The sequence below is a fragment of the Chrysochloris asiatica genome, unplaced genomic scaffold (genome assembly GCF_000296735.1).
Source record: "Chrysochloris asiatica unplaced genomic scaffold, ChrAsi1.0 scaffold00052, whole genome shotgun sequence".
Classification (NCBI taxonomy): domain Eukaryota; kingdom Metazoa; phylum Chordata; class Mammalia; order Afrosoricida; family Chrysochloridae; genus Chrysochloris; species Chrysochloris asiatica.
Window position 1 is genome coordinate 18875672 of NW_006408570.1, and position 15002 is coordinate 18890673.

At 35.4% G+C, this 15002-nt stretch overlaps 1 protein-coding gene across 1 annotated transcript in view; it reads left to right on the plus strand.

The window, feature by feature from the left end:
• The window catches only part of USP34 (ubiquitin specific peptidase 34), a 307094-nt gene that overhangs the window by 176284 nt on the left and 115808 nt on the right, over positions 1-15002 (plus strand). Inside the window, 5 exon segments of the mRNA XM_006862984.1 lie at positions 559-681; positions 814-897; positions 3270-3356; positions 9384-9584; positions 11766-11848. Coding sequence (XP_006863046.1) covers positions 559-681; positions 814-897; positions 3270-3356; positions 9384-9584; positions 11766-11848 — 578 coding nt within the window.

Here is a 15002-nt window from a genome sequence, read left to right on the forward strand (position 1 = left end):
TATTAATAAAATAATAAAGATTAATCATTTTTAAGTTGTTAAGTGACATCGAGTTGGTTCCAACTCATTGAGACCCTATATGTGGTTTTTGAGGAGCAATGGGGCGTATTAGCTAGAACTTCATAGCTTTGCTTCAAATTGACCTTGTGGGTACAGTGCCTAATCCTGCAGCATCATACCAGGCGTCCTTTTCATAGTAGTATTTATATATTACTTTTATATTTTTTAAGCTTAATGAATACTAATTGCTCTTTGAAGTATTTCATTGTGCTAGTTTTAATAATTGGCCATATGTTTCAAGGTTTCACAGTATGTAAATGTGGGCTAATGCGTCAGACTGTAAGGTTGTTTGAACTACAAATTTGGTGGTTCAAGCATACCAACTGCTCCTTGGAAACCCTATACAGTGTTGCTTTTGATCGTAATCTACTCGATGACACTTTACAACAACAACAAAATACTTGAATTTTATGAAATGTTAATTTCTTTGAAGTTCTTCTAAGTTTTCCATTAATGGAATAGCTTGAGAATTTTTTTCTTTACTTTTTTAAATTTTAGAATATCGATGGACTTAATTGGAAAGACCTTTTAAGAATTAAGAGTGCCCACAAATTGTTGTATGCCCTGGAAATTATTGAGGCACTGGGAAAACCTAACAGACGAATACGGAGAGAGTCCACGGTAAACACATTTACATTATTATTTAATGTTTATTTTATTCTCTCAAACTAGTTTGCAGAGTTTGTTTTATTTTCATTCTAGAATCATTGTTTTCTCTCACACGCTCTCCCTTATTATTTTGCCTTTCCACAGGGAAGTTACAGTGATCTTTATCCAGATTCAGATGATTCAAGTGAGGATCAAGTAGAAAATAGTAAAAATTCCTGGAGTTGCAAGGTTTGATCACATTACATGTTTTACAGAGTCTTGATAAAAAGTTTATCTTTAATTTTTCAGAATAGATACCAAAGTTACTGTTCTTAATTTACTATTAAAACATAGTTAAAAATCAGGTTATGTGTTTAAATTATGTAATCCTTGGAGGGTCTACTTTGATAACATAGTTTGTTTTTTTTCCATTGAAATACTTTAATAACATCCTGGTGTCTGGGATTAAATGGTAAAGATATGCTTGTAGATACAAATAAGTATATATAATATAAAGATTTGTTTATAGATTTTTGTAAGAATCTTAAAAAATTGAGATTTTCTGAAAGCAGGATTCATTTTTCTTCTAAAAAAAGTTATTTTGGTGATTCCATAAATTCAAATAATTTTGTAAATGAAAAATACATAATATTACATATAAGTCCAAAAGTATTGTTACTAGGATTCTAGTTCAAACGTGCACAGGTTTATTATAAGCAGAATGCGTTTAAACACTTCTCTGCTGTAAGTGGATTGCTCAAGATGTTTCAGTAATACATTTGTCTTAGTCTTATTGTTAAAGAATCTGAATCATAGCGACCCTGTGTAGGGTTTCCAAGGCTCGTGGGTTTGAACTGCTGACTTTGGTGCCTTAAAAAAAATTAGATTCTAAAAGAAAGTATTTACACAAAGATCAGCTAGCTACTACAACAGGTGGATCTTTCCATCAGTCTTTTAAACAACACTGAAGGTAGATTATATTATGGAACGAATCATAACTGGACAACAGTCTTGGATTTACCAGTATGATCTGGAGAGCAAAGTCCAATTAAAACTAGTGGCTTCTGCAGGAAAGTGTTGGACCAGTTAAGTCCAAGAACGAGAAGTCAACTCTGGGGTGTGATCTTAATAGATTTTGTTTTTTTTAAACGTTTTTATTTTGAATTGAATGATAGTTTACGTGGGCGAGCATCAATTTTACAGTCATTTCATTGCAGTGTTTACAGTCTCCTCCATGCATCATCATTCAGCAGTATTTGCTTCTATTCCCTCTGATGTCTTTTTGGCAGGGAAGTGTACACAAAACCACTGAGGAGTTTTTTTCAGGGGGCTTGTGTTCACAAAACCACTCAGGAATACGTAATCTTTTAAACAACCAAAGGGCGTGTTCTGCAAGCCTACCTCCTGGCTGCCAGCACTCAGTTTTTCTCTTTTTATGAGCCTAGAGTCCTCAACTGCTCTGTCTCTCCATGTCATCATCTCTGCTTCCATCTCTGGTTTTGATGCTTGTCTGGATAGGGTCCTGCATTCCTCTTGCTCTTCTCTTTGTAGCCTGTAAGATAATCTTAATAGATTTTATAGAAGGACACTCGACAATCACAGGGGCTTATTAACGGGGAACCTTTAAGAAAGGTGAAAATTGCATTGGTGAGAAAAAGACCAGGAAACTTTCCCTGAGGATTTTTCTTTTATCATGGTTATTCTATGAAGATGATGTTGTTGTTAGTCGGTTCCAACCCATAGGGACCCTGTACAGGGTCTCTGAGGGTGTAAATCTTTATGGGAGTAGAAAGCCTCGTCTTTCTCCTGCAGAGCGGCTGGTAGTTTTGAACCGCTGACCTTAAGGTTCGCAACCCGATTTGTAACCACTATGCTACCAGAGCTCCTTAGTAAGGTTATTCTAGAAGAATTTCATTGGGAAACTTTACCCCTTTTACTTTACAGTCCTGATCTTACTCCTTCAGTCTTCTTTTTTTCCCTCAAACTCAAAGAACATTGGAAAGGAACAAAATTGGAGCACCTCAGGGTGCCAAAGCTGCTGTTTTGTTGTGTAAATTTAAGAGCTCAGAATTCTTTTGGAAAAGATTGTTGTTGTTGTTGTTGTTGTTAAGTACCCTTGAGTCATTTCTGACCCATAACGACCCTGTATAGGTTTTCCAAGGAGCAGCTGGTGAGCTTGAAGGGCCAACCTTACAGTTCAAAAGGCTTATGCAGTCTGGTGCATTAAGCCAAGCACCACAGAGATAGAAACACTACCTGTAGACCTGTTGTTGCTATGTAGTGCCGTGAAGTTGCTTCCAACCCATAGCGTCCCTGATAGGATTTCCCAGGCGTGGTTGGTGAGCTTGAACTGCTGAACCTGAGGTTCAAACTGACTTTGCATTCCAGCGTATTAACCCACACACTTGCACTCCACCTATAGACTTAGGGAGATATGTCAAGAAACGGTATCTTTGCATTTTTATTTTTGTTTCTTAAAGTTGTCTATGATTTTGTAGCAATACTTTTTTACTTACCTTTGTATGTTTATGTGTGTGAGTTACTGAATCAACAAGCAGATTATTAACGTTGTATTATGTAGCTGCTTTTTTTCTTATCATTGATATTATAATTGTTTACAGTTTGTGACTGCTGGAGGACTTCAACAGTTGTTAGAAATTTTTAATTCAGGAATTCTAGAGCCTAAAGAACAGGAATCATGGACTGTGGTAAGTGAAAATTCACTCTTTCACCATTAAAATAGTATTCTATTTTAAACACTTAAATTTCCAGCAGCAAGTAACTAATAAGGAACTAGCAAGTATCTAGTAAGGAACCTTGGTGCCACAGTGGGCAAGTGCTTAACTGGTAACTAAAGGTCGATGGTTTGAACCTACCCCTACCATCGTCTTCTCCAAAGAAAGATGTAACAGTCTGCTTCTGTAAAGGTTTACTGACTTGCAAACTCTTTGATAGTTCTGCTCTGTCCTATAGGGTCACTATGAGTAAGGATTGGCTCTCTGACAATGGGTTTTGTCAAGTATGGTTGATGGTAGTTATGTGCTGTGGAGTTGGTTCAGACTCATAGTGACCCTGCATAGTGTTTCCGAGGCTGTACATCTTTACGGGAGCAGAAACCTCATTTTTCTCTGTGGAACAGCTGGTAGTTTCGAACTGCTGACCTTGTGGTTCACAACCCAATTCATAACCTCTACGCTACCAGAGCTCCTTTGTCAAGCATAGTAGAAATAAAATGGAAACGATATAGTATTATAAATAATTGTAGAAGGAAAGTTCCAGTAATCTCAATTATTTAAAAATATATTTGATTGCTAAAAGTTATGGCTCTGAACTGGCTTTTTTATAAACATTGTACTGTTATTATTAAGTCAGTTCCAATTCATAGCGACCCTGTCTAGGATTTCTGAGGTGCAGAGACTGTGATAAAATTATATTTGTATTTATATGATCTTAAAGTTTTGTGTTTTTTTCCATTGGTTGACATTTTAAATGAATTTTCTGTCGACACTTTTTTCCTCATTTATAGTGAGACTATTTGCTTTCAGTCTGGTTCCGTTTTTTATTTTATTGATAGTGTCTTTTAAATAAATTTCAGTTAAGTCCAATATATTGTTTTTCTTTTGTGGCTTATATTGCCTATGTAAAGAAACATGGTGATTTTCTTTTGTACATTTTATGTTTTTCCTCTAATTTTCTGGTCCATTTTGTATATTTTGTATATGTTAGGCAAGGGTTGACTTTTGTTTTTCATGTGTCAGGGCTTTGACGTGATCATTTACTCCACGGGAGAAAGAGAAAACTTTCTGTCTCTGTAAAGATGTACAGTCTTGGAGACCCACCCTATAAATGGTTGCTATGAGTTGGAACAGCAACCAGAAATCTAATTTTTCTAGCACTATTTGGTGAAAACACTGTCCTTTCATCACTGAACTATCTCCTATGTTTATTGAAAATCAGTTGTATGTTTACCTGTGAGTCAGTTACTTGACACACTGTTCTGTCCTCAAACCAGTACTACATAATTCGATTAATTGTAATTTTATAGTAAGTCTTGTGATCCCTCTATCCATATGTATACATGGTCATGGTACTAGCAAATAAGACAGTTTTACTTCTTACTTTCCAATCTGTATGAGTTTTACTCCTGTCGTTTTTGACTGATTGTGACTTGTTAGATTTCCTGCATGATGTGAATACAGATGTTAAGAGTGGACATTGTTGTCGTCATTAAGTGCCATCCAGTCAGTTTCAACTCAGAGCGATCCTGTATAGGATTTCTGAAGAACAGCTGGTGTGCTTGAACCACCAACTGTATGGTTCAAAGTGACATTATCCTGCAGCACCCCATCAGGACTTCAGCCACAAAGTAGAGGACATAATGCCTTGTTAATTCTTGTTCCCTTCTAACTTCATTCATGGTTATTCCCTTGAGGGGTGTTTAGGGTGATCTTTTAGGGGGGTGTTGAAGGTAAAAGTCTGACAAAGCATATATAGAAAAATCTAGTGTCTCTACTATTTCTAAAAGATGATTGCAGTTTGGTTTTGATTCTTAGCGACCCCATACATAACAGAATGAAACACTGCCTCGTCCTTGGGCCATCCTCATAACTGTTCAATTTGAGCCCATTATTACTGCCACTGTGTCGATCCTTCTCATGGGGGGTCTTTGTGTTTTTCACTGATCCTTCACTTTGCCAAGCACTGTATCCTTCTCCAGAGACTAGTCCCTCCTAGTAACATGTTCAAAGTATGATAGATGATATCTCATCGTCCACTTTTCTAAAGAGCATTCTAGCTTTACTTCTTCCAAGACAGATTGATTTGTTTTTCTGGCAGTCCATGGTACTTTTAATATTCTTCACCATTACCGTAATTCAAATGCATTGATTCTTCTATAGTCTTTATTTATAGTCTACTTTTCACATGCGCAATTGAAAATACCATGGTTTGGGTCATGCATACACCTTAGTCCTCAAAGTGTAACATCTTTGCTCTTTAACACTTTGAAAGTGAGTCTTTTCCGGAGATTTGCCAAAAGCAGTGCATGTTAGGTTTCTTGACTTCAGCTTCTACTGAATGTAGATTGTAGATCCAAGCAAAATGAAATGTTTGACAACTTTTGTCTTTATCACGATACTATTTTCTGGTCCATTTATGAGTTTGTTTGTTTGTTTGTTTACAATGAGATGCAATGTATAATGAAGGCTATAGCTTTTGATCTCCATCAGTAAATATTTTAAGTATTCTTTGCTTCCAACTAGCAAGTTTGTATCATCTGCACATCACATGTCGTTGATGAGTCTTCTTCCAATCCTGATGCCACTTTCTACATATAATCCAGCTTCTCAGATCATTTCTTCAACATATAGATTGAATATGTATGGTAAATAGATAAATCTCTGATTGTAAACCTTTCTGTATCCCCTTGTTCTGTTTTAACAACCGCCTCTTTGTCTATGTACAGGTTCTGAATGAGCACAATTAAGTATTTAGAATACCCTTTCTGTGTAATGTTAACCATAGTTTGTTATGATCCACATAGTTGAATGCCTTTGCACAGTCAGTACAGCACAAGTAAACATTTTTCTGGCATTCTCTGTTGTTAGCCAAGATCCATGCCCTTGTAAATCCAGCTTGAATTTCTGGCAGTTCTCTTGTCGATGCGCTGTTGCAACAGTTTTTTAAATTATCTTCAGCACAATTTCATTTGCATGTGGTATTAATGGTACTGTTTGATGATTTCCACATTCTGTCGGGTTTCCTTTCTTTGGAATTGGCACAAATATGGATCTTTTACAATCAGTTAACCAGGTAGCTGTCTTCCAGATTTCCTGGCTTAGATTAATGAGCCTGATAAGGCACTGTAAGATAAGGACAAGACTGCTAACCATAAGGTTAGTTGTTGAAATCCACTAGCTGCTCCTTGGAAACCCTCTGCAGGCTTGCTATGAATCAGAAGTGATTCGATGGAACTTAAACAGCAAACACCACTTAGGCTGTATCAGTTTGTAGAAAGATTTCAATTTGTATTCCGTCAATTTCTGAAGCTTTAAGAACTTTTTTTTTGCCGGGGGATGTGTTAGGAGTAAAGAGTGAAGGTTATAGCTGGGACTGTGACTAGGTCTTCCTTAGGCATTGGATGTGGTTTTACTGTTACTTACGGTTATAGTTAGGATTAGGATTAATGCTGGGGAAGGGTTGGACTAGGCCTCAGAGTAAATTTTTTTGTCTAGTTTTTTGCGTTACAGTTAGGTTTATTTTTATTAATTTTTTCCTGGAAGTTTATTAAATTTCCTCTTCATTTGGAATTTCTGTAACTGGATTATCCTCTTTTTACTTCATGGTTTTGTTGTTGTTGTTGCAACTGGATATCTCTGATTCTCTCTTTTTAGTCTTTTTGGTCTGTTTTATTTTGCATATTTCTTTTCTATATCTGGGTTAAGTATAAGTAATATTGTCATGTATGTTAGTCTCATGTCTTTTAACTATTGATTGTTCTCTGTCCAAAGAATTCTGTTTAGTATTTTTTGTAAGGTTGGTCTGGTTTCCACAGGTTCTTTTAATTTCTGTTTGTCTGAAAACGACCTAATTTTTCATCTTTCTATTTGTTGTATAATTTCACTGGATTTATAATTCTTGGTTGGCAATTTTTTCTCTTAGTTTGTCTTAATTGTCTGCATGGTTTCTGCTAAGAAATTAGAGCTTAGTCTTAGTAGTTCTCCTTTGTAGTAACTTTTCATTTTTGTTGAGCTGCTCTCAGGATTATTTTCTTATCTGTAGTTTTGAAAAGTTGGCTTATAATATGTCTTGGTGTTTTTCTTTTGGGGTCTGTTGGAGGTTGCTTAACTTCTTCAACAGTTATCTTCTCATCTTTCACAATATTAGGGAAGTTTTCTTCCAACAACCTTGGACACTATTCTCTATGGATATTTTTGGTCTCTTCCTGTTCTAGAATACCTATTACTGGTATGCTGTTCTTCTTGGTTTGTTGTTGTTGTTAGGTGCCATCGAGTCGGTACCAACTCTTAGCAACCTATGCACAACAGAATGAAACACTGCCCGATCCTGGGCCAACCTCACTATCGTTGTCACGCTTGAGTCCATTGATGCTGCCACTTTGACAATCCGTGTCGCTGGGGGTCTTCCTCTTTTTCTCTGACCCTCCACCTTACCAATCATGATATCCTTCTCCAGCGACTGGTCCCTCCTGACAATATGTCCGAAGTATGAGATGCGAAATTTGGCCATCCTGGCCTCCAAGGAGCACTCTGGCTGCAGTTCTTCCAACACAGATCTGTTGGTTCATTTGGCAGCCCATCGCACTTTCAATAGTCTCTTCCCACACCATAACTCAAAAGCATCAGTTCTTCTACAGTCTTCCTTATTCACTGTTCAGCTTTTTTGTCCATACCTATTTTGGAGTGCACAAACTTCCAGGTGCAGGGAACAAGCCAGGGACATGCGTCCAGCACCCAACCCTAGACAGAACACAGACTGCTCAGGAGCAGGTACCAGTGGCCACTGGGTCAATTCAGAAGGCCTAATTTTCATCAATGCCTTCCATATATCTTGGGCTTAATTCCTTCAGTACCATCAGTTATTGATCATACACAGTGTCTTGAAATGGTTGAACATGGACCAAGTCTTTTTAATACTTTGACTTTGTATTTTCCTTTCTTTGTTTGATGCTTTTTGTATCATTCAATATTTTGCCCGTTGTTGTTGTTAAGTGCCATCAAGTTGATTCCGACCCTTAGCGACCCTATATAGGGTTTCTGAGGAGCAGCTGGTGAGCTTGAACCGCCGACCTTGCAGTCCAAATGGCTTTTCCGTCTGGCGGCATTAACCCACAGCACCACACCAGGACTCCATTTTGCCCATAGAATTCTTAAAATATTGTAACCCAAGGTTTGAAATTTTTCTTTAGTTCTTTTAGCTGGAGAAATGCTAAGTATATTTTTCTCCTTTAGTTTTTTAACTGTAGGTGTTTGCACATTTATTATAATATTTGACTTTGTCTTTTCAAGTAGCCCTTTGAATTTTTTCTTTGTCTTCTCTAGCTACCTTTTGAAATTTTCTGTGCAGCTCTTTTACATCATCATTTCTACCAATTGCTTTTGCTTCTCTATGCTCAGGAGCAAGTTTTCAGACTCTCTTGTGACATCTATCCTACTCAACAGCACTTAACAACGACTTAGTGTCTAGTTGGAGTTCTTGTGGTGCAGTGAGTTATGTGTTGGGCTGCTAACTGAGAGGTCAGCAGTTCAAATCCACCAACTGCTCATTGGGAGAAAGATGAAGCGTTCTCCTCCTATAAAGAGCCTCAGCAGCCCTATATAGGGGCTATGAGTCAGAATTGACTTATTGGCATACGACCACCACCATTACCAGCAGTGTTTACCTATTTTTTCTTCATTTTTTATAAGATTGGATTGTTACCATAATATGTGAGCAGCAAAATTCCTGTAGTACATAATTTAATTACTACCTATAATTTATTTGGAGCCATGGTGCAGCAATACAGGATAAGCTCTGGAGTGCCCACTGCCAAGTCGACAGTTGAAACCCAATAGCTGCTCTTGAGAAAATCCTGTACAAGGTCACTATGAGTGGGAACAGAATCAATGGTACTTAGCACCAACTTAGTTTGTTTTTTGATCTTTTGATTTCAAATTGTGTAGTGGTCATAATAATTTAATGTAACTAGGAAAATGACAGTTTCTCTCTATCTGCAGTGGCAGCTGGACTGTCTTGCTTGCTTGCTGAAGTTAATATGCCAGTTTGCAGTAGACCCGTCTGATTTGGATTTAGCTTATCATGATGTCTTTGCCTGGTCTGGTATAGCAGAAAGTCATCGGAAAAGAACCTGGCCTGGGAAATCAAGGAAGGCTGCTGGAGATCATGCCAAAGGTCTTCACATACCACGATTAACAGAGGTAAAGTCAGAAATTACCTTTAAATAATACTGATAAAATCCATTTATGTTTTAAGAGATGTTGTATATTTTGTTTTTTTACAAAGTATGTAAATATAATATACAAGCTCTTGAGAAATGGTAGACTAGATTATCACAATATGACCTAGCTGAAGTAATACTATCATATTAAAGCAGTAGTAATTTTGATTCATACATAACATTCATCATTCAAAATAAAGGAATGAATTATATGCCATTTTAATATGTTATGCTTAGCTGTAGAATTGAGTAGTTTAAATTACTGAGTGTATTGAGGTCTTAAAACTAAAATCTCTAAAATTAAAATCTCTAAACTAAAATCACACTGGGTATTTCTACAGAAGATTTAAAATAAGGAATTGGTGTTTCTATGGAGTCCTGGTGTGGCACTGCAGGATAATGCAGTAGACCAGAACGCTGGTTTAAATCTCAAGGTTGGTGGTTCAAATCCACCATCTTCTCCTTGGAAACTCTACTCAGGGTTACTATGAGTCAGAACTGGCTTGATGGCACTTAACTACAACAACAATATATATCTTAGTAGACTAAAGTAGTCAAAAAGGGAAGGCTGAAGTTATCCAGAGATAATAACTGCATCAACCATCCTCTACTTGTAGGGCTTGAGGAGCACAGAGAAGAGGAGGCTGGGGTTATCAGAAACTAGAAGCTTATAGGAAAGATTATTTCAAAGTTAACTTTAGGCCTCTAAGAAAGGACTGTGGCTCAGATGCTATTGGCTTCTGAGGGGACTTGGCAAAACTGATTCTACAGGTGCCTGAGGAAGGTAAAGGCTGAAATCAGCTGCTACTTCATGGTGTAAAATATGTTTGAAACAATGCTCACAGTAAAAGGAAGAAAGCCTCTCAGGTATCTTAGTTAGCAAAACCTAATATGAAGTTTTCTGAGAGAGGAGGAATTTAGTTTGCCGTGTCCCAGTCCTAGCACAGCAGAGAAAGTAAATTGAAGCTGGAAAAATTTTTTAAGCTTATGAACTAGCACACCAGCAATATAAATAGAATTCTTTTTTACTTTAATTATCTAGCATATTTGGAAGTTTCATCTAGTCAACTATTTGCTTTTCCAATGTCTACTTCAGTGAGACTGTGACGCGTTGAAGGATAGAGATAAGTTTTGATTAAAATCTTTTCCATGTTCTGTAACCTTTAGAAAATTATGCATCTACTAACTACATGCTCAGGAAATGCTAGAGTAAAGGAGTTATTCCTGACAAAAGAATATTGTAGTGAACATAAGTTTGAAAAGTACTGATATAAACGGAATTTCAAAACATGTATTTTTTATATAAATGTTTGTTTAAGTAGCTCTGGCAGCGTAGTGGTTACGAGTTGGACTGCTAACCTCAAGGTCAGCAGTTTGAAACTACCAGCTGTTCTGTGGGAGAAAGATGAAGGCTTCTGCTCCCAAAAAGATTTACAGCCTTGAAAACCTTATGCAGGGTTGCTATGAGTTGGAATTGAATCCACGACACATAACCACCACTATAATATATATAATTTTTCCACTTAATTCCATATATGTATATTTGGAATTAGGTGCAATTATCTCTGTTAGTATTCTAGGTAATTCACGCCTAGTAAAATTTAAAGTATTGTATTGGGTAGACAGTATACTGTTACATCACTGAATTAATTTTTTTCTACAATATGGATTAAGGACTCAAGCTTAAAAATTGTGTATCAGGATGAGGTAATGTTCAACTTAGCAAATTAAATTGAACTTCAAGATTTTCACTGTAGAGTGCATGCAAATACCCATAGTATAATATGTTGCTTTAAAAAAATACTTATTTCAGGATAATAGAAGAGTCTGCTTCGTTCTTAGTACTATTTAAAAGTGGAAAGTGTTTTAATTCCTCACCAACCCCTAATCACTGACCTTGGTAAAATATCATTTCTTACTTACTGATTGATGACATGCAGAGAATCTGTAGATCATTGTAAATATTGTTAAGTTGCTACTTTAAGGTATGGCTACAGATTTTTGTTTTCTGATCTGTAATATCTAATCTATAATAATATATTCAAAAAATCATTAGGATATTCCTTGTCACTGATGAAAAAGTAATTTGGAATCCTGTGGTAAAAATACAGGTTTGGGATATTGCTGTATAATTAAAACTTTTATTGTTCTTGTTTTAAAGGTTTTTCTTGTTCTTGTCCAAGGAACCAGTTTAATTCAGCGGCTTATATCTGTTGCTTATACATATGATAATCTGGCTCCTAGGTATGAATTTTATTTTATTAATATACTTGGAGTAAGAATATAGTGTTCTAAAACTTTATTTTGAAAATTTTTAAGTAAGTAATAGAAAAATTCTTAGGATAATGAACTCATATACTTTCACCTAAATTAACAAATTGTTCCTAATATTTTGCCATATTTATTTTACAGCACACTCAGGAGGAGGCATTTTCTGTGTATATGTGCCAGGTGTATGTAGGTGTGCATATTCATATGCATAGTTGCCTGAATTTGGTTTAAAGCAAATTGTAGACTACATGACCACTTACCCATGAATACTTTAATATCTGTCTTTCAAAACCAAAATTTTCTTAGTAACTGGAATACATTTTTCAAACATGAAAATCTTTACCATTGATATAGTAATCTAATACATGCTCCATATTCACATTGTCCCATTGATATTCTTTACAACAAATTTTCCTGGTACAGAATCATGTATTATATTTAATTGTCAAATTTCTAAATTGGGAGCAGTTAAGTCTTTATTCTAGGTAGTGCACAGTTTCAAATACAGTCTTTTGTTTTTTTTTTTGTATAATACTTGAAGACATGTTTTAAAATCTGTAATAACATTTACAAATCAAAATAAAAGACATCTACTCAGATACAAAAAAACTCAGAATATATGGGTTAAAAAAAAAAATGTGTTAGAAATTTCCATATGTTGTCTGTATTTGAGTAGGACTTTGGTCCTTACTGTCATAACTATTTTAAAGCTATCAGACTAGTGCCAAGTAAATTTAAATAAAGGAGCATTTGCTAAATAAGATGAATAACTATAGCTTCCTTATTAAAAATATACTAGATAGTGCATAGGGGAATGCAAATAATCATTTTAGACACAGACCTTAATTACCGATAAACCACAGGAAAAAGACATCAGTTAAAGACAGTAATATTTGGTAATGTTTTCATCTAATCCTCAATCAGTCCTTATGCAGAATTCTCAGAAAAAAGAAAAAACATATCTCAAATGACAATTGTGTGTGAAGGTCATGTATAATATATAAATCTACAATATAATATATAGACCTACATACAGTCTGACCAAGGCACAAGTTCAAGTGACTTATCAGATCTCATGGTTCATTTAAACTCAGGTTTTTTTCTCAAAACATCCAGCTCATTTCTGTTACTATGAGCCACTCTGGCTTTTTAAGGCTTTTTTGCCTTCTTTTCTAGACAGAAACTACAAGAAAGAAGGCAAACAAAAGAGCACATTGCAGTAGTTCATTTCTTTTGTAGAACATCTTTCATCTTGTGTTTTTCTTAGCCTCATGATTAGATCCAGATTATAAATTTTATACATTAATATTACGTTAGTAATATGTCTTTCCCAATATATCCCAGTGATGTCAATTTCTCCCATTATTGGTAATGTTCATTTTGGTCAGTTGGTTAATCTAGGTTTCCCTGAAAGTTTCTAATTTTCATTTGTAATTTAAAAACCTTCTTTGGGAATATACTTTGTAATTGCCTAAATGTTTTGATACACATTATATTTTTCATTCATTGATTTTACCCTTCATTGATGATTCTTGCCTAAATTAAAAGTTAGTATGATGCTGGTAAATGGCAATTTTTCTAATTCATTATTCGTTTTACCTTTATTTGCTTAGATAGTTCATATCCATTTGGATTCATAGATTTTTTTTTTTTAGTTCATTGAATTAGATTATAATTTATTACTCTTATTATTTGCTTTCTCAGGGTTTATATAAAACTTGGCTGATAGAAGCCCCCTTTAGTATGTTCATGTGTTCTTTTGACATATTCCCTTGTATTTGGAGGTGGGAAACCCTTTTTTTCTGCCAGTCTTACAGATGTTCCAGACTCATCTAGTAATTTACATGCCCTAGTGCTGGAATTAATCATTTCTCTGTGAAGCCCTAGACTTTGTGAATGAGGAACCTCTAAAATATGGGTACTTGGGTGTTCTTATTGGTAATGAGTTACTTCTTAGGAAGTCCACGGTGGACAGTACTAGAAAACACATGTTTAAGAAAGTCATTTAAATGTGCAGTATGATCTAATTTATTTGGGATACATTGATTTTTTTTTTTAAATTATACAGTTCTTAATATTTAAATAAAATTTTAATAATAAAGATATTTGTAAGTAAGATAATACCTGGCTAAGAGTGTGATTTCTCTCTGTACCTTAAAAAATCATACAAGTTTTGTTATGTGCATTTGAAATTAAATTCTGAATATTCCATAAGTGCAATATTGGGCTCAAATTTGCCATTGCACTCAAACTGATTTATAAACATATTTAAAAACATCTTTAAATGAGCTTATTTATGGCTAGCAGCTAATTTGCTGTTTTTATATTGTTTTAAAACGTGTCTTCATAGGCTATTGTTGTTAAGTGCCATAGAGTTAGTTCCAATTTATAGCGACGTTTTGTAGGGTTTACTAAAAGTGGTTGGTGAGTTTGAACTGCTGACCTTGCAGTTCAAAACGACCTTGTGGTCCAGAGCATTATCCTGCAGCACTACACCAGTATTCCTCATAAGGCAATGGTTATATACAAATAGCATGATTGCAGGATATTATTTTGTGGAGTGTACCTATCTGTAATTTCTGTTTCAGTTGAGTTCACATTCCTTTCATTATTTGATTAAGATCTTTTATCCTACTAGACTCAAATTCTGTAAGCATTGTGATTTTGCTCACCATTGTTTTCAGCGCCAGGCACCTTCCCTCCTTGTCTATCAAACTTAAGAATTGAGAATGTGGAAGAATGAAAAAAGTACTATACCATGGCCTTGATTTATGTGATCAAAATATATTTTACATTACAACCACTAAATATTTTACAATGAAATACTCTTAATTATTCTTCCTTGTCCTATAATTACCTCTACCATGACATCCCACACTTCACAATATATTGAATTAGTAAAGTAATTAATTCAGTGAATGCTGTAGTCTACCTTTATTTCTTCAAAATTAAGAAATGTTTGCTGACTCTTCATACAGTGAAAAAGAAGTTGTTGTTGTCAGGTGCCATCGAGTCAGAATCAACTCATAGCGACCCCATGCACAGCAGAACAAAACAATGTCGATCCTGGGCCAACCTCACTACTGCTGCCACACTTGACGCCATCAATGATGCCACCTAGCTGATG